Here is a 26,461-nt window from a genome sequence, read left to right as displayed (position 1 = left end):
CTAGCAGCCTGAAGCAGTGTGCTTTTGATTCATACGTGAAATAATGCAGCACATCCAAGCTTTTCAATTTCCATTGAATGAATGGCAAAAAAGTGCTGTCCCAATTCGCAGGAGAAAATTTCAACCACTACTCCAAGGGGCAAGATGACCCTAAAAAACAAGGGGTAGGGGTTGGAAAAGGGGTGAAATGAGATTGGGCCTTACTGTTGAGACAAGCTCCTGGCCCTCCACTCTGCCTCTCTGCATGGCAGGAGGAACCAGCTTATTGAAGTACAGCTCCAGTTCGTCATCAGGCAAATTGTTGAAGTCAGTGTCATCATCTGAGAATCAAACACAGAAGATTCGGACTCAAGCTTTGACAACATGTGAACAATTTTACAGTTATTTCTGCAATTAAAATAACAAGGAAGTATAAAGTCTATTAGGTAAAATAAGAAATTGATACTGTGAAAAGATTCTAGCAGATAAAGACAAGTCATACCCGTGATATCACTGTTCATACTGTCCACAGACATGAGCTTCTCGTTTGCCAGGAAGCTTGAATTGCTGCCACTGAAATGGTCACTGTCCACTCCTTCACTCTGCACATTGTCCTCCCCCACTATGGCTGGTGAGGCCTGAGTGTGTGTGGAAAAAAGGAAGGTACTTTATCATGTTTTTTATAAGATAGGAGAGGGTAGGGCTGGGTATTGACACTGATTCGTCAAATTGATAAGATTCCGATTCAAAAGGTCTCGATTTGATTCAAAATCGATTTCCTTTAAGCTGCTTTTGGACATGCACTTAACTCCGCAGATACTCCGTATTTTCTCCGGAGGAGGTGCATGTGTGAACGCAAATGTCAGAGTGAGAGGCTCTGCAGTTTTCTGCAGAATTTCTGTGCTTGTCCTTCTTGTATTAAGTCCATAGAAATTCGGGAGAATTCGATTTGAGAACACAGCAGGGAATCCCCTTGCTGGATTCACAGCGAGGCGAGCTTGTGTGTGTGCGTGTGTGTGCTTTTGTGTGTGTGTATGTACCAATTTTGCTTGGATATGAAAGTGATTCTCAGAGAACAAAAGCTGTAAACTGTGAAAGGAAACTTCTTACTTGGTGCATTATTCAAAATATTGAAGTTGGCCAGTCACGATAACAAATTTTGTTGGATGATATATTGTCCCAGAAATTATTGCGATAAATTATATAATTGTCATCTTCTTGAGACAATTTAATAACCACCGACATAATGATATTATAGCATAATAATGCAAGTTAACTCTTTCAAAGAGCAATGAACTTTATGAATATTCAATCTTACATTTCAATTAGAATTAAAAACATTCAAATATCCTGAATAAAAACAAACAAAACAATAAATAAAATGGATTGAATAAAATAAAATAAAAATATAATTTGGCACAAGGTATATCTTACCAGCTTGGTAAACTGGTTATAGGATGGTTATGCTTGAGATTAGCTTTTAAGTCTGTATTGTATTAGGTCAGTATTCCAGTATTTCCTCTTAGTGTGTGTTTTGCTCTTCACACTCCTGACACAGGAGATGAGAAGTGACACAACTTGCTAAATGTTGGCGACATTCTCATGTAAGAAAACTCAGAGGCAAAGGCATAAATTAAAAGATAGATCTTGCCATTTTATGAATCCATATCGGATCATTTAAAGGGCCCATATTTTACACCTTTCTGGGATTTAATTTGAGGTATTGGTACCCCTAAGACAGGAGTCGGCAACCCTCGGCTCTGGAGCCGCATGCGGCTCTTCAGCCCCTCTGCAGTGGCTCCCTGTACAGTATTGTGCATGTCGCGCATATTTTTCGCGAACAGTGAACTTAACGAAAACCGTTTTCATATGATGAACGTGAACGTCACGATGAACGTGAGTGAACTTCAAGCGGGCGAGTGTGTGTGTGTGCGCTCCCAGATAGTGCCCCCGCTCACAGAGACACACACAGTGAGAACAGAGCTCGTTCACGTGAAGCAGCCGGTAAGTGACTTACGGCTGCTTCTTTACAGTGGAAACAGGAGTTTCTCTGGTCACAGCTGCAGCTTCTTGATCAGAGCAGAAGCTGCAGTTGGTCTCTCTCTCTCTCTCTCTCTCTCTCTCTCTCTCTCTCTCTCTCTCTCTCTCTCTCTCTCTCTCTCTCTCTCTCTCTCTCTCTCTCTCTCTCTCTCTCTCTCTCTCTCTCTCTCTCTCTCTCTCTCTCTCTCTCTCTCTCACATTTGGGCCAAATAAAATTTGTCTGGAGCCACAAAACATATTTGATATATAAAACTTTATAAGCTGCGTTATCAAATATGTTTGACAGACATATTTTATTTGGGGGAAGAGGGGGCAAAATGGCTCTTTTGATAGTAAAGTTTGCCTACTCCTGCCCTAAGATGATATATCAGTGGTTTAAAGTAAAAAAAAACTGCTGCAATGTGTATTTCCATGTCCTCTTCTGCCTCTCTCTGGTGCTCTAGACAGAACAGGCTGTTTTCGCCTGCCTCATTAATTATTTATGAGCCCCTCCTCTGATTGGCTGACAGCACTTTGAGTGAGCCTATCACCGGTCTCATTCTGGCGCATTTGCGATCTCTCTGGTAAACACAGCTGAAAGACATGTTGGTGTCTATGGGGCTGACATGCTGGTCAGCCCCATAGACTGTATATATAAGGTCAGCCCGCGATTCTGCTTTCTCCGCTTGTTGTTGTACCCGTTGAATGTCGGGGTTCGGGGGTAAATGATGGTCTTCATAGCCCCCCCCCACCCCTCTCTTTCTCTCTCTGTCTGTCTGCTTGTGTGCTTGTAGTGGATGGGCAGAGGGGGACATTTAATTATGTGATTGGGAAAATTAAAACTCCAGGACAACAGAAGGGGAATACAAAGTATGGGATGCATATTTGATAATTTATATCATATAAAATATGTAATTTATATCATTTAAAATCATGGGGGGAGAGGGGGAGGGGGGAGCTGGCTCATTAGCATTTAAAGGAACAGGCACTCAAAACAGGTCACTCTGTGGAGGGCTGTTTTAGACAGGGTAAAAAGGGTGCTGTTTTAAATGATCCTTGTGGTATTTTGACCAAAGTATGTTACAGACATTTCATTAAGACCCCAAGGAACCATATCAACTTGTGGTAAAATGGGCATGCTATGTCCCCTTTAAGAGGAATGTGCATGGACTCATTCTCTTCCTTGCATCCCTCCACTCTGCAGTGTTTCTTCAGTGTCGTTTGTTGTGGTTAGCCTGTGGTAGCTAACAAGCTGCTAGCTCAGCAACATGTCTGCTTGGTGTCGCGTTCGGTGTGGAGGGGTGGTGGTGGGGAGCGGGGGTGGTGTGTTCGGAGGCTGCACTGGTACCGGCCGGGTGGGGCTGAGAGAATAGTGTGATTCCAAGATGACATCATACGGAGAGGAAGTACGCAACGAGACGTTTCAATAACATATTTCTTAGAATGGACTGAGTGAAAAAGTCCGTGGAGTCACTGTTTTCATACTTTGAGGGTCCCTACTGACCCCCTTCAAGTAATTACGGATAGTAAAAGCCCAGAAAATGTATTTTACACAATATGGGCCATTTAAATGAAGATACATTTTAATCAGAGAATTGTTTTTTAAAACCCAGCCCTAGGACAGGGTATGTTTACATTCTGATTAGAGAACGACCGCTCTACATCCTCAGCCACAGCTGCCCAAATAGCCTTTGGAAGATGCAAGATACCAAATACATGGCTGATTGAGTGTATATGACCCCCTTTGATTTTGATGCAGGTTGAGAGAACATCAACAAAAATATGACCTATGAACAGAACTGGTTATACATTATTGCAAATGAGCCATCACATATAATAGGTAATCCTGTATTATAGAGCGACTAAGATGGGTACCTTTGCATCTGTATTGTCTTTATGTCCATACTGGGGAAGGGCCAGAAGCCCTGTTGACAGATCTGTTAAGAGTAAAAAAAAAGATTCCATTAGTATCATTGAAAAATATGTGTTCAATTTATTTATCCCGTCAGGCTCAGGTCGAGTATCCACAGATGCTCAGCTGAGGGTTCACCTGCAGTGCTGAGTTTACAATGATGTGCAGCCCCAGCTCAGATAATTCTGTGCACCTTCCTTTTCCCCCCGTTTCTCTTCTGTTTTTGACAATATTTATTTTCACTTCAAATCTGAGATCAATAAAAAAAAATGTACTTCAATTATGCAACTTTATCCCGATACAGCTTTCACCGAACGTGTAAATCCATTCCATTGTGGTATTTTATGTTCACTACTGAAACTACAAAATATAACAACTTTTTTTATGGTTTGAGTCCGGTGCGGCGCTGTCTTTAGATTTTTCTTCAATCATTCCTGGCTTCTTAAAAGATATTCAGTTGTGATTGGATTATTGAATGATGGTGGTTGTGACTGTGGTAAACATAAATAAATTCTCTGATAGGTGGGCGTGATCTAACAATAGTCACTTACTGGTGTAAATCTCAAGTGCTCTAGTTAAGAACGGGCTAACGGAGTCTCATGCTGGGTAGTATGGATAATCTAAAGTTAGAAAGGAGCAGGCGCTTTTACCTGTTCCAAGTTCTGTGGGCCAGCCATGGACTGAACCAATCTGTGTAGGAAGCAGCTGAATAATGGAGCCCTTTTGAGATGCGCTGTCATCTAGATTAATCTTCACCAGCATGTCTGAAAGACGGTGGGCTGCAATGAAGTCATCCGCTTTGTCCCTGTGAAGGTGATGCGTAGCAAATAATTAAGACCACATACAAATGACATATAAAAATATAGCACTGCGGTTGTATGCCTCCACCAACCAGTGCAGTCCATCTACATAATTTTTGTTATATAGATATAAGGTCACCGTGAACTTTACTTTTGAACACTGAAAAGTTTATCTTTTGAGCCCAAGTGACAACTGATCAAATTTTGAGGAAATTCCCTAAAGGCGGTCTTGAGATATCACATTCAAGAGGCCAAAATCATGTTTAGCAAGGCCACAATGACCTTGCCCTTTGATCATGTGACCATTTCATCAAGTGAACATGTCTGCTAAATTTGCAAGAATTCCCTTGAGGTGTTCCGGAGATCTCACATTCACAGGAGTGTGAGGTCACCATGACTTTGACCTTTGCCCTCCAGACACCAAAAACGAATCAGTTCATCGTGTGTGCTCAATCTAAAGAAATTCTGTCAGGTTAAAATACCAATATGTTATCAGTTTATTATTGAGCTCAAGTGAATGTTTGTACCAAATTCCCTTCGGGTGTTCTGGACATATTGTGTTCAAAAGAATGGAGTATACAGACAACCCGAAAACATAATGGCGCCTGGCTGTCACCTGCGCGGAGGCATTAAAAAGGAATTCCCTCTTACAATATATTACATTATTTATGAATTAAAATGAGGTTGTCAACTACTTTCAGAATGACTGACTTCAATGGAATTCACCTCTGCACTTAACTGTAAAAGTACTCAGTGAAATAATCTAACTACAAGGTTTGATTTTAAAAAAGATAAATAAACACAGTTACATAATTATTACAGTATTGTAAAACAAGCTTTTCCCTTTTGGTGACAAACATCTGCACCAGTTTAAATACAGCAAAAAGAAGTCAATCCAAACCCCAACTAAAGGTCTACAGAAAAATAAGCAATAATAAAACAATTCTAGGAACCTGAAGATGAGATTCAGCTCATACAAGACTTCAGACAACACTGCAAAGGAAAATCTGCTATGTGATCTTCAAGCATGTATATACTCACAATTCATCCTTAAAGCTGAGGGCAAACTTGGGCTGTTCTCCAAGTGATGGCTGTGAGCTGGCCTGCTTCAACTCATTGTCATCCAGATATGACTTCCAATGATCTTCTCTGTAAAGCAAAAGCATAGGGCACCGATTTCACAAAACAGATGCTTTTTAACATACTAACAGCTCTACTTTATTTTCAGTGCTCAGACAGCTGAATGCTGACAGTGTGAACACCCTCAGCATTGATGGAACAAAGGCAAAAATCCCCAAACAAAACTGGAATGATTTCAGTATCCACTCTCAAACTGAATGGCCGGTGTGATACAACAAACAAGTCACATCTGTCCAAAGCAGCAGCCAGCTCCCACCTGTTGTCAGAACTGGGTCTGATTTTGGCCACTGTGGAGGCAGCCACTGGCAGTCCCGGGCCTGAGCCCAGTGTCACATTCCCTAGTGTGGCACGGCCACTGGAGCTGTCCATAGACTCACAGAGGAAACTGGGAAGGACTTCATCTTCCAGCTTGTAATAACCTGCCATGGTGTTTGAAATGAGCAGGTGGACAGCCAAGTGTGGCTTGTCTTGAATTCAAGCGAAGCTCATCTGTAATGTCTAGGAAAGATAATTAGACAACAAGGCAGGGTATTGTTAGTTGAAAACAAAAAAAAAACCAAAACATCAAATTATGCTAACATGGAGAGAACAATCCAAATAGTGTTATTTAGAAATTAACAGTTCTTTGACAAAAACGTATAGGTTCAGTGTGTAAGATTTAGGTCAAATGGATCAATTGGCAGAAATTGAATATAAAAGAATTACATTTTCACTAAATTGTACAAATATTTGTTTTCTTAACCCTAGAATGGGCCCTTTATATTTACATCGGGAGCAGGTCCTCTCTACGTAGATCACTGTTTTTTACAGAAGTCCAAACTGGACAAACTAAACACCTTTTGAGTTTTTATGACAACTGAAGGCTGCCACAGGATCTCTATCATGTTTGGAAGGGGAGGGTGAAGCTGTCATACATTTCTGGGTTTCATTAAAACACCAACATTAGGAAAAGCAAAGAGAACAACTCTAAAGAACATGCTGGACTTGACTTCAAATAAAACTACGTGAAAAAAAATAACCAAAGAATAGGAAAGAGGTGAGGGTGTGTGTGTTGCTTACAGTCTCAACATCCAGAGTTCAATCTGTATATATACACAAAGTCCGTTTCAGTCTACCACACAAGCCCAACACAGTCCAGTCTAATACAGTTCAAACAACGGAAAACAGATGCAACAAAACCAATCCCTTCTGGGTTTACCTGCGGATCTTCTTAAACCAACAACTCAGGAAAGTAAACAGAAAGAGAAGTGTCCATGTCGCTTCAATAACAGTGTTCCTATATACAATATGTTCAAGGCACTCACGATACTGTTGATGATCAGTCAGGCATACGCCACTTGAAGTGGATCAATAATCTAGACCACATCATCATTAGCATTAAAACCAACAGCGTTATTTGGGAACACTTGCAAAAAATTTAAACTACTGTCCTGCAGCAGCAGTGCATTTACTTCATCAATAATATCCCTGCTGTGGCCACCAAACAATCTGTCTTTTTTTCACCTCCACCTCACTTACTAACAACTTGATGTGGTTGTCAAAAAGTTGTGCATCTTCTTTTCATCGCTTGACGCCACAATTCACGTAGAAACCCATTGGTCAGCAGGATAATATTGAATATTCAATAGCTGCTTTGCATTGACCATTAATGGTTGAATGTGGGTGAGGAGGGCAGAATATGAGGCAGAGTCATGTGCAGGTTTCCACTTGGAGAGTGTGATTTATAAAGTTAACAGAGCCTTCAGGTGTAAATGCTCACGGCTTTATAAATCTGAATTATTTTTGCGTACACCATTTTTGGCTTTTGTGCACACGTACACTCTTAGCATGAATCCTACACACTCTTTAATAAATGTGGCAGCATGTGGGGTTGGGTAGGGAGAAGTGTTGCGGTTCTGTCTTTGTGTATCATGAACTGTGGACGTCAGGTTTGGTTTGAGAATTGTCACACACACACACACACACACACACACACACACACACACACACACACACACACACACACACACACACACACACACACACACACACACACACACACACACACACACACACACACACACACACACACACACACACACACACACACACACGGCTATGTAAGCTAACTTTTAATGCTAGCTAACCTACTTGCTAAAAACAAATGGGTTTGTCAAACTCGCCAGTACGCTCTACATTTGAGTTGCTCCTCTGTCTTCGTTCAAAAGTTAGACGGACATTGCAAGAAGACAAGTAACCGAGAGCATAGTTATATTAGTTATTTAAATAATCCTGTTTGCTAATATAAACCAATTCTCTCAGAAGTGGTCCATTTCACCTAGACGAAAAAAATCAAAAGATAACGTGAGCGTTAGCTGGACTTCAACTTACATTGAAAACTCCGAGACACCGCTTTTTCCCCTCCAACTCGAAGTCTTTCCTTTATAAACTAGCAGCGAGAGGCTGCAATACGCAGTTAAGTTCCAAAAGTTACTTCCCAAAGTCGTGTGTTAAACAATGAAAGTCTGGTACGTTTGAGAAACACACCGTGCAACAGTTCTCAGGACCAACCAGCGCCCGGAAACCACAGGAAGCCCGCGAGAGCGTAATGTCGAGAGGGGCAAGTCTTAATCCCTATAAACCACTCTTATTGGACAATAGAAACGTGAGGGATGCAATAGTCGACCATGATTCGATTGCGCACACGTCAATCATTTCTGTGGGTTTGTTTGACACACTGACAAACAGCCTAATAATGAATCAGCCTGGTGTCTCTCCTCACAAGAAAAAAGAAAGAAACTGGATGCTTATTTTCAATCGGATAAAGACAGTTTGAATTACTGTAGAAATCAGATGTATCAGTGTAAACAAGTGAATTCGCAGAATAAAATTATATTTCGAAGAGCTCCCACAATAAGCAAAACATTTTGTTTACCACACAGCAAATGAGGCCAGAGATGCTAGAGCAATGATAGTCCCTGGTCCAAGAGGGGATTTTATTGTATCACGTGTTCTGCCAAGCCTTGGTTAGCAGACTGCTGCCCACTGAGAGAACTGCCTACACATGCATTCCCCTGTCAAAAGAAATGAAACACTATTTATGTCCATAATTTTTAATTAAAGTCAGGGGAAGAATTGCCTTATATTTACAAACATTAATCCCCACCAACTGAACCCCATAGGGAAAATCCCTCATTTCAATCAATCAATCAATCAAATTTTATTTGTATAGCCCATATTCACAAATCACAATTTGTCTCATAGGGCTTTAACAGGGTGTGACATCCTCTGCCCTTAACCCTCAACAAGAGTAAGGAAAAACTACTAAAAAACCCTTTTAACAGGGAAAAAAGAACGTAGAAACCTCAGAGAGAGCCACATGTGAGGATCCCTCTCCCAGGACGGACAGAAGTGCAATGGATGTCAAGTGTAAAGGAGAACATCAAGATAAAGGTTTTAGCAGCATTGATTAGGGTAACATTTTGAAGTATAACTGAAGGTCAGTGAATTGGTGGATTAATGTCATTAATGGTCAAGTGTCTGAGGAGAAATACTATGTATCGAGCAGTCCTGCTGCAATCATAGTCCATGGTCAGCAGCCAGCAAGATCATGATCCACCATCAAGATCGGATGCCACTATAGTCCACAGTCATTGTCCACTGCCGCCATTAGGATCCATCATCAGCTGCCACCTCGGTCGTGGTCCACTACCAGTATCTGATGCCAACACGATAAAGGATCTGCCTTTATTATCACGATGCAGAATCCGCCATACTGGATCCACCATTACGACCTCTGATACGTGATCCACAGATCCTAATCCATGATGTGGCCACAGCCGCGGCCCTGGATCTGCGGACGATAAGGCAAAGGGACTCCGGGGAAGAAGTCAAGTCAGTAACATGTATTGATGGGATATGAATTCCTTTGATGTGATAACGATTGAGAAGAGGAAGGAGAAGCTGGAAAGAGAAGCTCCGTGTGTCATGTGTCCCCCGACCTTCTAGACCTATAGCAGCCTAACTAAGAGCAGGTCTAGGACAAGCCTGGACCAGCTCTAACTATAAGCTTTATCAAAAAGGAAGGTTTTAAGCCTACTCTTAAACGTACAGATGGTGTCTGCCTCCCGAACTGAAAGTGGGAGATGATTCCACAGGAGAGGAGCTTGATAGCTGAAAGCTCTGGCTCCTACTCTACTTTTAGAGACTTTAGGGACGACAAGTAAGCCTGAATTCTGGGAGCGCAGTGCTCTAGTGGGTTGATAAGGTACTAACAGCTCTTTAAGATATAATGGTGCCATATTATTAAGGGCCTTGAAGGTGAGGAGGAGAATTTTAAATTCTATTCTAGATTTAACCGGAAGCCAGTGTAGCGAAGCTAATACTGGAGAAATGTGCTCTCTTTTCTTGGTTCTTGTCAGGACACGTGCTGCGGCATTTTGGACAAGCTGCAGAGTCTTTAACGACTTACTGCTGGAGCCTGATAATAAGGAATTACAATAATCAAGTCTGGATGTAATAAAGGCGTGGATTAGTTTTTCTGCATCCTTTTGAGAAAGGACATGTCTGATTTTGGAGATATTACGCAAGTGAAAAAAGGCTGTCCTAGAAATTTGTTTTAAGTGAGAATTAAAGGATAAATCAGGATTGAAGATCACTCCCAAGTTCCTGACTGTTTCATTGGAAGCAAGGGCAATGTCGTCTAGCGCAGCTATATCGTTAGATAATGTATCTCTAAGGTGTTTAGGGCCAAGTATTAGAACCTCTGTTTTATCTGAGTTTAATAAGAGAAAATTGCGGGTCATCCAGGTTTTTATGTCCTTGAGACATGCTTGGAGTTTAGTTATTTGATTACTTTGTTCAGGTTTTATTGACAAGTATAACTGGGTGTCATCCACATAGCAGTGGAAATTTACCGAGTGTGTCCTGATAATGTTTCCAAGTGGAAGCATATATAATGAGAATAAAATTGGGCCGAGCACAGAGCCTTGTGGAACACCATGGTTAACTTTGGTGCGCACAGATGACTCATCATTAATTTGCACGAATTGGGAGCGGTCTGAAAAATAGGATTTAAACCATTTTAGGGCGGTTCCTTTAATGCTAATTAACTGTTCTAGTCTCTGTAATAAAATATTATGGTCAATTGTGTCAAATGCTGCACTAAGATCTAACAGAACGAGGACAGACACAAACCCCTGATCTGAAGCTATTAGAAGATCATTAGTGACTTTTGCCAAGGCTGTCTCTGTGCTGTGATTGGCTCTAAACCCTGACTGAAAGTCTTCATATATATTATTTTCCTGGAGAAACTCACACAGCTGATTGGCTACAACTTTTTCTAGGATTTTAGACAGGAAGGGGAGATTAGATATCGGACGATAATTGGCTAAAACCTCCGTGTCCAGGGTGGGTTTTTTGAGGAGGGGTTTGATTACAGCTATTTTAAAAGACTGTGGTACATATCCTGATGATAATGACAGATGTATTGTGTTCAGTAATGAACTGTCAATTAGGGGCAGAATTTCTATAAGTAATTTTGTAGGAATGGGGTCTGAGATACAAAGTTGTTGGTTTAGAAGATGAGATTATTTTGGTCAGCTGATCGAGGCTGATCAGAGAGAAGCTGTCTAAATAATTGGTAAGATTCTTGGCCGTTTCTGAGTTTTCTATTCTTGATAGGGTATTAGTGCCAATTGAGGGCAGGAGATGGTTGATTTGATTTCTAATAGTTAGAATTTTATCATTAAAGAAATTCATAAAGATATTGCTATTTAGGGATCGAGGAATACTGGGTTCGGTGGAGGTGTGACTCTCAGTCAGCCTGGCTACAGTGCTGAAGAGAAACCTGGGGTTGTTTTTATTCTCTTCTATTAGTTTTGAATAGTAGGCGGCTCTTGCTTTGTGGAGGGCCTTCTTATATGCTTTAACACTATTCTTCCAGTCTAGGAGATTTTCAACACGGTTGCTGGAGCGCCACTTCCTTTCTAGTTTCTTGATACTTGTTTTAACTCATGTGTCTTGGAATTATACCACGGAGCTTAATTTACTATGTTTTATATGTTTCTTTTTTAGAGGCGCTATTGAGTCTAATGTTAATCGTAATGACTTTACAGAGCTATCGACGAGATGGTCAATCTCAGTGGAGCTAGGGTTTTTTAATGAATTTGTTGTTTATATCGACGGATAGTACGGGTTTAAATGTAATCGGAATTATTTCCTTAAATTTAGCTACAGCACTATCAGGTAAACATCTTGAAAATGAGTTCATTATTAGTGGCATATATTCTGATAGTGAAAAATCGAAGGTTATTAAATTATGGTCTGATAGAATTGGATTGCGCGGAAGTACCGTTAGATGTTCAATTTTGACACCGTATGATAATATAAGGTCAAGTGTGTGGTTACAACAATGAGTAGGTTGGTGTACACACTGACTGAAACCAATTGAGTCTAATTGTGAAATAAATGCTACGCTAAGGCTATCTTTATTATTGTCAACATGAATATTAAAGTCACCAACAATAATAATTTTATCGGTCTTTAGGACTAGGTTTGATAAAAACTCAGGGAATTCTGTTAAAAATTCAGTATAAGCCCCAGGGGCACGGTAAACTACAGCAAATATGATTGGCTGTTGGTGTTTCTTGGATTGGCGTGGAAGACTAAGAACAAGACATTCAAATGAGTTGTAGCTTAGTTTAGGTTTAGGATTAATTAATAGACTGGAGTCTAAAAATAGCAGCAACTCCACCTCCTCGACCAAATTCTCTGGGAACGTGTGTATTTACATGACTGGGGTGAATAGATTCATTTAGACCTGACATATTCATCAGGATGCAGCCACGTCTCAGTGAGGGACAATAAATCTATTTTATGATCTGAGACTAGTTCATACCTAAAATAGCCTTTGATGAACAATGATCTTATGTTAAACAGACCACATTTAAAAGTCTTTATTTCCGAGTTGTTGCAGAGGTTGTGTTAATTTGTATTAGATTTTTGTGTGGAATTCTCACCTCTGTTATTGGTTTGATTTAAATAATGTAATGGACGGTGGACAGACACAATACTCTATGGGTTTGTGGTTGTGTGACTGATCCAGAGGAGCGCAGAGACGTGTTTAGCACTGCAGCTCTGCGTCCTGGTCCCAACTCTGGGTTGTCATTTAATAGACTGGGTAATATTCCTAGATAAGAGAGCTGCTCCATCCCAAGTGGGATGAACGCCGTCTCTCCTAACAAATTTCAGCCACAATAAGGGAAGTGTAACCACAACACAAATTGATCAGTTACTTGTTTAATGACACTAAAGCAGGGCAGATGTTCATATCTGGAAAACAAGGACTTTTAAGTTTCCTAAAACAGACCAGTTGATAGATAAACACATCAGCTCATAATAGCTAGAATATAGTGTCAAAAATAACTGTTTTTTTTAAGAATTTCTTTTTGCGGTTGATCGGATGGTGCTTAGATAGATTTGGGTGTCGTCGGCGTAAGAGTGGAAATTAAGGCCATGTTGACGGATGATACGACCAAACGGGAACATGTAGATGGTGAAAAAAAGGGGGCCAGCACTGAGCCTTGGTTGACTGGGGCTGGTGTGAAGCTTGATGAACTCTTTCCTGTTGGAGAGGTAAGATTGGAACCAGGAGAGCTGTGCCAGTAAGGCTGATGTGTTTGGATAGGCGTTGAGGAGGATGGTAGAGCTCATGGTTGGACATGTGCTGGTGGAGTTGGGCAGTGACTGCTCTTTCCAGGATTTTGCTGAGGAAAGGAAGGTTGGAGGTCCAAACCTGGCTTTTTCAGGATAGGTGTGACAGATGCCGTTTTGAAGCTGGAGGGGACCATGCCAGATTCCAAGGAGGAATTGATTATGTTGACCATGGTGGAGCAAAGGATGGGTAGACATGCCTTAACCAGGGCAGTGGGCGTGGGATCCAGGGAAAAGTGTTATTTAAATGTGTTTATATGTTTAATTATTCAATATATCTATACAGTACTGATAAGTACCAAAAAAATACCTCTACCAGAAAGCCTTTTTTAAATTTAATCTGGACTGTTCTTGTATTTCTGTCCTTTTTCATTGATTTGTGTTTTAAAAGGTGCTACATATATCCAATTATACAGCTTATTAACTTTCAAGTATCCATAAGTATTGAGTGAAATATCAGTAGTTACTAAAAGTTTGTCAATGTATCTGTCAATGACTCTGCCAATGTTGCATGACCCCCAAAACATATAAATCAATACATGTGGGTTTTTTTGTTTTGCATTCAATGCACTTAAATCACTTAAAGGTTGTTTAGAATTTAGTGACATCTAGTGGTTAAGTTGTATGTTGCAGCTGAACACCCCTCACCTAACCCTCCTCTTCCAAAGATGAAAGAGAACCTGTGGTAGCCTTCAGTTGTCATAAAAACTCAAAATGTGTTTAGTTTGTCCAGTTTAGACTACTGTAAAAAACATGGCGGCCTCCGTAGAGAGGACCCGCTCCAGATGTAAATATAAAGGGCCCATTCTAAGGTAAAGAAAACAACTATTCGTACAATTTAGATGAAACACACTAGTGAAATCATCAGTGTGATTACTTTATATTAAAGTTATGCCAATAGATCCCTTTCACCTAAATCTTACACACTGAACCTTTAAATACAAAGCTAAATATTGGAAAAATTATGTTTATTAGTCACCTTACTAGCATATATGTGAGACTATTACAGCAGTTGTTAAAAATGGCTGTCCTGGCCATAATAAATGTAAAATTCCCACAATCATTTGACATTAAAAAAATTCTGCAAAGAAACAATCCATCAAAAACACAGAACAATGAAGGTCTTTATTAGAAATGAGCGACAGTTCTGTGGCTCCCTGCTTTATTTTAGCTAAAAACACTCCCAATATCACTGCCTTCAGCCGTCTGGTAAGGTCAGCAGTGATCTAGAGGAGTGTCTGTGGGGCAGAGCCTGTGTTGAGGCTGAATGGGCTCGCATCACAGTGCTCTATGAGGGAGGAGGGAGCAGCAGTGACCATACCTGGTCCCTGCTCTGGGAGAATCCAAAGGTGGAAAGAAATACCTGAAGCAACAAAAATAAAAGGGAGGAGAGGAGGACGAAGACGACAAATAACGTGGACCAGGAAAAAACAATGGAATACAGGGGGAGAACACGTAAAAGGAAGTAAAGATGAGAAATCAAAGGAGTAAGGATGGATTTTGTGCTCTACAAGATTATTGATTTCAAAGGGGTCTATTCAAAGAGGTGAACCCACTAGACATAATTTTGTAATCACAGCAAAGTTGAAGCCATGAACAACAGAAGTAACTCCCATGTATTGAGCTAGGACATAACAGACACATTTGTGATGCATTACCAAAGAGGGCAAATGGTAGCTGATGCAGAGGAGACATTATTAATATGCAGGATCCATGTATATCTTTGGAGAGGTCAGCTGCTGCAGGGGAGGGGCAAAGGGAGCTCTCTTGCCAATCCTGCATGCAACAAGCAGTACAATATGATATTAAATGTCACAGTTTTGTCAACCAGAGAGAAAACTGCATTACAAAATTTTACTTGGTCGCAGAGTGGATTATTCTGTAACATAGATCATCATACTGTGCACAGATCCAATGTTACTCAGGTTAGAGTTAAAAGTAAAAAAATTGTAAAGTCAGGTTATCAAATTAGACATGAATTCAGCCACATACATACTGACAAAACAAGCATTAGCTCAATTTGTTTACTGCCCCTTTTACCATCAGTAAATATAACCGTTATATTTTCTATTATATAGTCCAAATCTTAAAGTAGACATTTGTAACTTTTGCTACAAGTGACTATTAATAGATAATGATAAATGCTTAAATGTGATGTAACAACTGGAGAGAACTGAAGATCTGCAATGACACTCACAAAGTTTTGCTATCATTAGCCACCAATATCTATATTATAAGGCTATATCAACAAAAAACAGAGTATTGAATTATGAAATTTAAAATTTTATTGCAACCATGTTACCTGTAAAATAATGTATTAGCTTGTTTCTCAAAAGTTACATAGTCGTCAATGTCAGTAGTGGCTGTATTCATGCCCACGTGTATAAACTATTTTCTAATGTTATTACAGGTAGTTAACACGATTGAATCAAGCCATCCTTCTGCTCAGCAAAGAGTTTGGCAACATTTGCTCAGATGCATTCAAATGTATTGAAAAAAAAAATAGTTTAGGAAATGAATGAGCTTCATTTTAAATGCAACAGTCATGGAGCTACTGGATGTTAAAATGTTGTCATCAAGTTTTATGACATATACAAAATGCTGCTTCCTACCTACACAATGGTTCTGCCGTATATCGCAATATGAAAAGCACTCAAAATAATAGTCCCATATCCAATGCATATGAACAGCTTTATTTTACTTTTTATACCAAGAAAGTGTTAAGCCCTAAATCATTCTTACAACATGCAGCCATACATATCAAGAGGGGGGGGGGGGGGAAACACAACACATTGGGCTCCACAGGCTTGATGCCCTCAACTCGTATGCTGGAAGCCAAGCTCTTTGCATAAGTGCAGCATTGGGTCAGTGTGGGCCCAGGAGTTTGTCAGTTAGAAGCTGCAGTCCCAGTCAGTGTGAGGCAGAGTGAGTTGTCATTTCTGACTGGCTCGGGTTGGGCTGGGTGAGTGGCGTCTGATGCACCACACCACCTACCTTCCTGCAGACAATCACCGTTCAGTGCAATTCTGAGGTGTCTGAACAGAGGAGCCCACAATGGTGCTCATGCTGTGGGCTGACCAGATTGAGCATGGTGAGCGGGCTGCCGTCTCCCTTCAGGATGCCCGGTGCACACTTCCAGTTGTCCATGTAGTTTGCTGCAGAAAGACACAGGAGGCAAAGTCAGGGCTTCACTACTTGTAATATGTAATTTCTTACGGACGTAAACAAAGGGAATGAGATGATGGGACAATTTGAGTCAGGGTGATTTGACAGCTGATCAACAGCTGTCGATAAAGTACATTATTAATAGTTTACCTCACTTCCAATGATTTAAGATGTGGTGAATATCAGCCTTGAGCCGTTTGCAGACTTGACCTTAAGTCTAGACCCAATTCTCCAGACTTTACCTTTCACACACGCACATTGCAGTGCGAGGTTCTCTGCACAGACGCATTAACAACAGCAACAAATCCTCCGCATTATTTAGGCGATAGGTGGTAAAGCAGACAGAGGCAGAACGTATCATATTAATTCCGCTGCAGAGATGACGTGATCATTTTTACAGCACACCGACACCGTCATCATCTTCGTCTGTGTCTTCTACGCTTGTGTCACCACTTTTTCCCACCGGGAGATGTTTGGTTTTCTTGTGATAGATATGTACATCTGATTGTGTGAAGATGCATAACCACTGGCAGTGAAAATCTGTTTTTTTCCTCTTTGTTGCTGTTATGTTATTGTACCTTATTTTGTATTTCTAAAAGTTTATGTTTATTTCCTCTCTATAGAGGATGAAAACTTGGTGTATGTACTTTCACTTTACACTATAGTTTAAATTTTCAGCTATAAGAACGTTTTCTTTCTTTGTTGGTGTATTCTTTTGTGGATTTCCAAAGCATCTGTTTTATCTGAAACAAAAAAAAAAGCCAAATGCGAGACACAAGATTGGCAATAGTTTGTCGGCTCACTGACTTCAAGACTGTCCGAAGTCTGTGTTTTTTTAGTCCACCCCTGCAAACGGTTTGTATTTACATAGTGTTTTTCTAGTGTTGACTATTTAAAGCGCTTTACAGTACAGATTTTGCAATTCATCCATTCACACATACAGTGCATCTATGAGCATGGCACTGCCGTCATCTCGCCACTTGGGCATTCGGAATTGGGAAGACTGGGATTAAACCACCGACTAGAGCTGCACGATATATATAAAATGTTTCGTCATCACGATATCAACATGCGTACGTATTTGCAGACAATTGCTCCAAATGTGGACAAATCAATGTCTGAACTCGTTGGCTCTGTCAGCATGTCAGAAAGTAAACAAGGATCTCTCCTCTCACTGAACAGTTTTTTGGGCCAGCATACACTAGCTAGTTTAATTTTTACCTTGATTTGTTCATACAGGGATGGTTGATGATCTTGAAGATGTTGCAACATGTTTGACGTATTGGAAACTTTGGCAGTCACTTTTTGCCAGCACGTTTTGCAGATTTAATATCCGTCTTCATTGCCCTGCATTTTTAGATATCCAAAATGCTCCCACACTGCACATTTAAGGCATTTTTCTTGGTGGAAATAAGGCTGGTATGTCAGTTCCCTCTTCTCAACTAACGTTTCAGTTAAGTGGCTCGCACACACAAACAAGCGCACCTCACACAAAACGTGAATCACGAGAGGAGATTTCCCTGCACGGCGAACATACAGACTACGTGACTCACGAGATGCAGGAAACCATAGTTAGGTATTGTAGTTTTTACAATTCTTACAGTTACGAAACCGTGATGTTATGAAACCGCGGTTATCGTAAAGGTCCCTAGGTGAGAGTCTATGCTTACTCATAAAACCGGTATTCTAAATCTTTTATTAAAAAGAAAACTGGCTTTTTCAAAATGAAATGAAGAGAAATGAGCAGTCATTAACAGCAGGCAACACCAAAAAAATCCTCCCAACCTTTCCAGAGCCGCACACAGCCATCATCCCCAGAGGAGGCCAGCAGGGTGCTTGTGATGTTCCAGCTCACACGCCACACCTGGGAGTTGTGGTTGTCAAACTGAGCCATAATCTGCACTTCAAACTTTGTGGGTCCTGTAGAGGTGCTATCCTTCCTGTCAGATGGATCAAAGATATAAAAAAAATTATATATTTATGTCATTTTTGAAGATTCACTGACACGTAGAAGGCAGGTTTAAAGCAATGACACTACAACCTCTATGTTTGAGTCCTTCATATGACAACTTTGACAATTAACATAGGAAAAAACGGAATCGATCACCTCATAGGAACGAGCTTAAAAGATTCGGACATCTTTGGTTGCTATGGCAAGGACATGGAAGGATCTTCCCAGGTCTTGGAGCAAATGCAATGTCATGGGACTGCATCAGTGACGGTCATCAGCGTCTCTGCTTTAGCATATTTCCTTTTAAACATTGATAAATAATTTAAAAAAAAAAACATTACATTTAACAAAAATGTACAAATTTTTTTTGTTTATATTGGTTAACTTCAAAAATGGTTAAAGTAACCCTAAAGGACACATACCTTGTATTTTCATTGTACTCATAGATCTGAACTTTCCCACCGTATGACACGTTGCTGTCGTCACTCCCCACTGCAAACATTGGCGGATGTGCACGAGAGCTGGTTGGTAGGGAGAAAAAAAATTCAGTGCTCAAGCTAAAATGCTCAAAATCAAAATTCAATGCTGATGTCTTTTAAGAGGGAATTGGAGATGGTACACTTGTGGATTTTATGACAGGTTTCGCCCAAAACACATTCAAGAAGATTAAAAGAGGTCAACTGTTTAGAAACATGCCTTAAATGCACTTGTACCTCATTAAAATTGAGCCCTAAATGTTCACAAATGTAATGAGTTCTAATCCACACTTAAAAACCTAAACCCATTTACCAGCTGAAGACTCTATACAGCAACCAATAAATGGAACATCTTAAAAATAGGACTTTTTTCTGCTGGGAAAACAGCAAGTCCTTTCTATTCCTTCCTGCTACAGTGGATCTGAGGCCCAGTACACTAGGGCTGCACCTATTGATTATTTTTTTTATCAATTAATCCAACTCATTAATCCATCATTTTTACATTAATCTAATGATTATTTTTTAGATTAATCTACAGATGATTTTTTAGTACATGATCTTTATTAAAAGACTTATCTTAAATACAAACAAATCTGACGAAAACAAAGTATGGGCTGCAAGGCATTTTTCCCCCAAAAATAGCCCAGTCAGAACTGCTTTTACAGTCCCATATCTCTCCAAAATAAAATTAGTGGAAGAGCTTGTAGAGTAAAAGTAATATATCAATCTACATTAAGCTTTCCAACAACAAAATAAATGAAAACTAAAGGAAATTCAAGTTACTTTCTGGAGAAATATCAAAACACTGTCTAAATTCAAGTTTAGCAGTCTATCAAAAAAACAATCTTGAAGTAGCTTAGTAGTTGTATCAATGGGCCTCATTTACTAACAGTGCGTACGCACAAATCTGTGCTTTAACCGTGTGTATGCACGTTTGACGCACGAATCTGGGATTCATCAATATGTTCGTACCTAAATTTGTTCGTACTCTACGAACAAATTTAGAATTTCCTCAGACCATGCGTACGCACAAATAGTCAAGGCCCGGCTGTCCTGGAAAATGTAAACACACACACTTTTGACTAAGTAGTATATTAAAACTCCATTTATTTAAAAAAATAAAATAGTAGATAGACAGCAATAATTTAATTTACTAATGCATTGACCAAATGTATTAAATTGCTACGATATTGACGCCCTTTCATCCTCATCATCAATTTATGCTTTGTGAAATTGTCCTGTTTTTCACCTTTTCAGGTCGTCTCTTATAACTTCAACTGTTCAGCACACCGCTCTCATCATGACAAACGGATGTCCTTATATGGAGAAATAGAGGCGTGGCAGTATGCTAAATGCAGAGAGCAGACAGGCACCTGTCGATTTAGAATGATTCTGATTCACAAATATACGCATGGTGGTGAGAACAAAATCGGCTGGTGCGCACGTGTCATGAAACCAGCGGCGATTTTGCGCACAGACTTATTTCCTGCGGAGAGTAAGAACATTTCTGCGCACGTTAGTAAATGAGGTACAATGTGTGTACGGACCTACGGGCCTGAGTGGAGCTCATATTGTTTCACATTTGTGTACACAAGAAGCTTTTCAAGAGAGAAAATTATCAGATCTGTGAAGTTGAAGCCAAAAATCTGTAAATAAAATATAGATTGGAATATGCAGAACTAAAAATTACACACAATTTTGTAAATATTAATTTCATTTGTAGATCAGGTAATGCACATTTTTCACTATTTTAGCACAGCAGAAACCTTGCATTAAAATAAAGGTTTGGTTAGAGAATGTTGAATTTAACATCTCTAATCTAACATTGACCAAGTTTGGTTATCCAGAATTAACTTTACACATATCAACAACATAATTTCCATTAGTCATACATTTGGAAGAGTAAGAATGTTTAGGCAAGATATCAATAACATCATTCTGAGTTTCTGACTAGTTAAAATAATCTTTAATTTTGTTTGACCACTCAAAACTCAAATCTTTAACATCTGTAATAGCAGGGAGTAGTAAGATTCAAACTACTTTTGTCATTCATTTGCATGGGTCTTCTCTTCATAAATATCCACAATTCTGTTGAATTATTACCATCTTTCATAAAGATGATATAAATATCTACAGTTGAATGCTGACAACACCATTCTGACAAGGTATAAAATTGAGGCGAATTAGATATCTTGAACTAGAATTATGACTAGTCAGGATTAATTGTAGGTATCTGAAACTGGAATAGTCATAATTAAGTTGCAGATATGTGTAATACATATAAAAAGAGCATTAAGGATGAAGTTGCTTTTCAAATAAACTGCTTGCAAGGATTTATGTGGCTTTTGTCTTTTTATCCGATTAATAATCAATTAAATCAGACAAATAATTAAATATAATGTTAAATAATTAACAGATTTATCGATAATCAAAATAGTTGCAGCCATAGTTTAAATATGCGTTCAACAGTCCACCTGTATTTGGTGCAGTTCTATGTTGTTTAGAAACAAAAGCTTATAAGTTGTTATGTAAACATCCAGTTGTATTTACCCATTTCAACTATGAAGTAAGGCCAGGTTACTGGGGAGCAGTGACAATTTAGTGAGTGGGGGAATTTCAAGAAGATAAGTATTACATTTTAGACCAACAGCAGTGGTCTTTTTTCACAGCTGACAATTGGACTCATCATAGTTGGAAAAGCACAGGTATCAATAACATTAATAATGAGCTGTTCTATTAAAGCAACACAGCTAGCCATGACAATGTGAAAGCGAGCCTGCATGCATAACACCAGGACCCTGAAGTTGGGGCCACTAAATGGAATTCAGCCAACATTTATTTTATTATTTTCTGTACACATCTGTACTTTTCCTACCAATTATTTGAGGAGAAATGCTGTTGGATATTTATAGCGCAGCCTGTCGATCGACCGATCGATCGACCGACCGACCGACCGACCGACACAGACACAGACACAGACACACACAGACACAGACACACACACACACACACACACACACACACACACACACACACACACACACACACACACACACACACACACACACACACACACACACACACACACACACACGCTGGCTTGAAGGACACTACCAACGAGAGGTGCACTAGATTCACAGGAGTGGGGAAAAGCAGTATGTGCTGGCAGGAGGAGCACCAAGAACCGTAGACTAGACTAAAAGGTGAGGCTTAATAAATTATTTTAAAATCCAATCAACCAATTTTTAAAGCCCATATTCACAAATCATAATTTGTCTCATAGAGCTTTGCCTATGCCTCCATCAGTCATCACGTCATTGAATTAATCACTAGGCCCTGTATACCCTTCCAATAATAATTCTATAGAATGTACCTGACTGGCTTCAGTGACATTACAGCGTACTTAACATCAACTCTCTCTTATGTAGCCTCTATCTATTCTATTCTTTTCATTTTTCTCTGTTGGGAGAAAAACACAATAACTCAATATTTGTCTTGATTTAAAATGATCACACAGCAAATTGTGTTCTGTAACAGCAATTTGTAGATTATACTATTGTGAAAAAAATAGTGTAGCTAATGTTTTCACTACCATAAAGATAATACATTTAATTTTTTTATTTGAATTTAATTATCGAAATAAACGAACTTTTCCATGATATTCTAATTTATTGAGATGCACCTGTATATATATATATATATATATATATATATATATATATATATATATATATATATATATATATATATCATATACATTGCAGACACTGCATTGTCACAGTATTTTTTTGATGCAAAGTGAAGTTGTGTTCTAACCTGGAGGGATTCCAAGAGATGCAGCTGCAGCTGAGCTTGCAGGAGATCTCGTGCTGCAGGGACCATTGACTCAGGTTCATCACATCAGGAGCCTCGTAAATCCTCACCACTCCATCCGCAGAGCAGGTGGTCAACATCAGGCCCATGTGTTTGGGGGCAAATTTCACATCAGTCACTGAAGTTCTACTGTCCACCAGTGTGGTTCTCTTTATCTAAAGCAGAACAATGTGAAATACTTGGGTCAGAGCTTCCATGAAAAACAAAGAACTTTGGCAAAGTAAGTGGATGATCATCCCTGTTATAACTGCAACATAAAGAGCAGAATCTGGTGGTACAGTTGTACTCACCCAGTGGCTCAATCCTCTCTGTTTGTCATTGGACTCGCCTACAATCTCTTCCCACACAGCAGCTGTCCTGTCAAAGGAGCAGGAAGCCAGAACCTGCCCAAATTCTGGATGAGCCCAGGTCACTCTCCACACTGAACCGCTGTGTGTCTGAGGAAAAGAGAATAGAGATTCTGTCAAATCACTGAACTCCAAAAATAATATTATTGAATGATGTGTACTGTTTGCTTTGTTGTTTGTTTCATGGGTCTTGGTTTGAAGGTGAGAATGTGAATGATGTGCATTATTGTGAAACTGAATTTCCCAAATACAGGACAATAAACTCACTAGTTCAAGCTGTATCCGTAAATCCTCAAGGAATAAAAGATAAATCAAAAATAAAATTATGCAAATGTATTAGCTTTAACTGGATGGTATAATATCATTTAAGCCGTAAGCTTTTACAGGTTAAAAGTGATCAAGCAGCAGGTGGTTTACCTTCCAGCTTGCTGTGCAGTGCCACGCTCCATTTTCACTTTTGTCCCAAACCTGAGAGAAATAAGATCACCATGTAAACAAGAGTTTCATTGAAGTACGTGTGTTCATGTCAAGTAACTAATAACACGCACTGGCATAACTGGAAACTAATAAGGTCTTCACTTTGTGGTCCTGAACCGATCAGATTACAACTTCTTAATCACAAGTGTACTATACATACTGGGGAGTTTCATGTTGTTCCTCCATGCTAACTCTGAAAAGATTACATACAACTACAATACAACTTCCCCACAGCGTCACTAGTTTATGTGCTACAAACAAAATGTCTCACCTAAGCTAAATAAAACAAGGTAAAACTGCATTTAACATACTTAATGTTGTTTAAGTCCGAAAATTAAGTGATGAGCTCAGGGCGCTTGTGATGAGGGTCATGTTAACTAGCTAGCGGTGAAAGCTAACGTTAGCAAACTGATGCTCAAAGCAACTTACCTTAACACTTTGGTCACTGGAGCACGTTGCCATTCTCCGGCCGTGGAAATCATACGACACATCGTGGATCAGATCTCTATGATCCGCAGCGATACTACGCGCTACAAACATGATTACAACAACCCAGTGCTAACAAGACTGGAGAAACAATTCAGCTAGCAGGCCTGTCATGTGTCTATTTGAGTGTGTTTGGCGGGTCCCCGTAGTGTGTGTATGTGTGTGTGTTAGCAGTGAGTGTGTGCTCCCATGTTGACCACAGAGGGGCGCATCTTCTTCTTTTTCTTTTTGTTGTTTAATGGCGGGTTGCACCTAACGTTAAAGGTGCATTACCGCCACCTACAATGCTGGAGTGTGGGTCAGAGTGTTTGGTCTGCGGAAATAAATACATAATAAAATAAAATAAAGAAAAACAAAACTTAAACTTTAATGCTCTTCATGAATCCAGTTTCTTTTAAAAACTCAAACAATACTTTACATCTCCATTATCCAATATTCAACAAATTCTTCAGGTTTAACTCTTCCACCCCACATTTTCTCAGCTCCTTCTGTAGTTTGTCTCTCTGTGTTATATTTCTGGCAGTGACAGATGACATGTTCCACAGTTTCTTCTCCTAAACCACATTCACACTGTCCTGATGGATGTTTCCCTATAAGTGCATTGTTTTTTTTAACCCTGTTTGTCCTATTCTTAACCTTGATATAACTGTCTGTTCTCTAGTGTTTAACTCTATTGTTTTCATTCCTCCCACTTTTTGCTTTAGTTGATATAGATGGCATCCTTCTCCTCCCTCATCCCATTGTTTTTGCCAGTCATTCATGATGTTACTCCTAATTATTGATTTGGCTTCGGCCTAACTGAAAGCTACCACCAAAATTCTTTCCTGTTTTAATGTTTGTTTAGCAAGTGAATCTGCCATTTCATTACCCTCAATGCCCCTGTGAGCTGGGATCCACATGAATCTGAATTCAGTTTGTAGTCTATAAAGTGTTTCATATATTTCATACAGAATATCTGCACTGCAGTTGTATCACTACATGGACTATGGTCGAGACTTGTAGCATATCCCCCTGAAAGATGGTGGAGACTTTCAACTGATGTTTTCAGGTTTATTTGAAGCTTCCCTAAACAACACCGTAAGAGCTTGTGCTTCTTCAGAGGATCGCTAAAACATAAAACTTTCCCTTTGTGAAATTACAGATTCATAACAGGAAGTCCGTGTCCCTACCGGAACTTCACTTTCAAAATAAAAGCATTTAATACAAAAACGGAAATGAGATTGTCTGACCTTAAAGCGAGCAAATATTTCACAATAAAATAAAAGAAAGACACTTCAACAATATTAACAATAACATAAATTTGGTTATTTACAGATACCAATGCTGATAGTGAGTCTGAACATACTATAACCTTTTTTATCTTATTTTGCTATGTCCATTGTAATGCCATTGTTATTGGCAACATCTCAACTGTATATACTGTCAGGTGATCCGGTGTTCTTTCCTTTATATTTACGTTTAGGTCTGGGATAGCAAAAGCAAATCCAGTTTTTCCAGTTTTTGGCTCCTTTGACCCATCTGTATGTATTGGGAACAGGGTATTGTGTGTAGTCCTTAACCTTCCCTCTACTATGTCTACCCTATTTCCTTTTCATTTTTCTGTCTTCAATTTTTCTTGGATATAAAAGTCTAATGATACAGGTGGAAATAACTATGTTGGTGTCACAGGATAAGGAGCTGTTGCACTATTTTATCATGTAACCTCATCTCTTTTGCCATTTTACTTGCTGTCCATACATAGCACTCTGTCTTAGCTTTCTCACTTTCCCAGCATGGTCTAAGGGCCCTCACAGTTGGGTTCTTCTTCTTCTTTGTGTCCTTGAAGATTTGACCAGTAGTTTAGCATTAGCTGTTTGTATCTGAGGTTCTCCCATCTCCACTTGGACAGCTATATTTGGGGAGGTCTTAATAGCCCCAAAGCATATTGCCTGATTTTGTATTCTTTCTAGCTTATTTAGCAAGGTTTTTGCTGCTGGCCTGTATACCACACTTCCAAAGTCAATTACTGATCTAATTATGTGCAACCCATTTACTGTACGTATTCTGACACATAATATATGTCTTTACACTGTATATACCAGTTTAATCACATTTATATTTTTTATATATATTGTTGTATATTTCTATTTCTTTATATTCCCTCA

The 26,461-nt window shown here is 39.4% G+C and overlaps 2 protein-coding genes and 1 long non-coding RNA gene across 5 annotated transcripts in view; 1 reads left to right on the top strand and 2 right to left on the bottom strand.

Annotated features, from left to right (window-relative positions):
- The window catches only part of cep192 (centrosomal protein 192), a 47,856-nt gene extending 39,433 nt beyond the window's left edge, over nt 1-8,423 (bottom strand). For 2 of the 3 annotated variants that reach the window (XM_034611229.1, XM_034611232.1), the window contains exons 1-7: nt 8,221-8,423; nt 6,107-6,348; nt 5,752-5,859; nt 4,561-4,715; nt 3,874-3,935; nt 482-617; nt 205-320 (exon numbers count right to left, since the gene is read on the bottom strand). In XM_034611229.1, the coding sequence (XP_034467120.1) occupies nt 205-320; nt 482-617; nt 3,874-3,935; nt 4,561-4,715; nt 5,752-5,859; nt 6,107-6,276 (747 nt within the window). In that variant the 5' untranslated portion in view covers nt 6,277-6,348; nt 8,221-8,423. The remainder of the gene's footprint in view (nt 1-204; nt 321-481; nt 618-3,873; nt 3,936-4,560; nt 4,716-5,751; nt 5,860-6,106; nt 6,349-8,220) is intronic. The other variant, XM_034611230.1, reaches the window with a different exon arrangement.
- On the top strand, nt 1,703-19,469 carry LOC117776883. The gene is made up of 3 exons (XR_004616505.1): nt 1,703-1,879; nt 3,460-3,462; nt 19,457-19,469. It is a non-coding gene; the product is annotated as an uncharacterized LOC117776883 (long non-coding RNA).
- Nucleotides 14,673-24,585, bottom strand: seh1l (SEH1-like (S. cerevisiae)). Its single transcript, XM_034611233.1, is given in 16 exon segments — nt 14,673-14,810; nt 14,812-14,853; nt 14,855-14,905; nt 16,537-16,609; nt 16,612-16,630; nt 16,633-16,697; nt 18,493-18,647; nt 18,815-18,834; nt 18,836-18,889; nt 18,891-18,911; nt 18,913-18,958; nt 19,081-19,179; nt 22,951-23,162; nt 23,298-23,444; nt 23,772-23,822; nt 24,261-24,585. Coding segments are annotated over 16 exon segments (1,236 nt in total). The 5' UTR covers nt 24,372-24,585; the 3' UTR covers nt 14,673-14,740.
- Between the last annotated feature and the right edge of the window lie 1,876 nt (nt 24,586-26,461).

Source organism: Hippoglossus hippoglossus, chromosome 16 (genome assembly GCF_009819705.1).
Source record: "Hippoglossus hippoglossus isolate fHipHip1 chromosome 16, fHipHip1.pri, whole genome shotgun sequence".
Taxonomy (NCBI): domain Eukaryota; kingdom Metazoa; phylum Chordata; class Actinopteri; order Pleuronectiformes; family Pleuronectidae; genus Hippoglossus; species Hippoglossus hippoglossus.
Note: the sequence above shows the minus strand (reverse complement) of the source record. Positions and strands in the feature narration are given on the sequence as shown.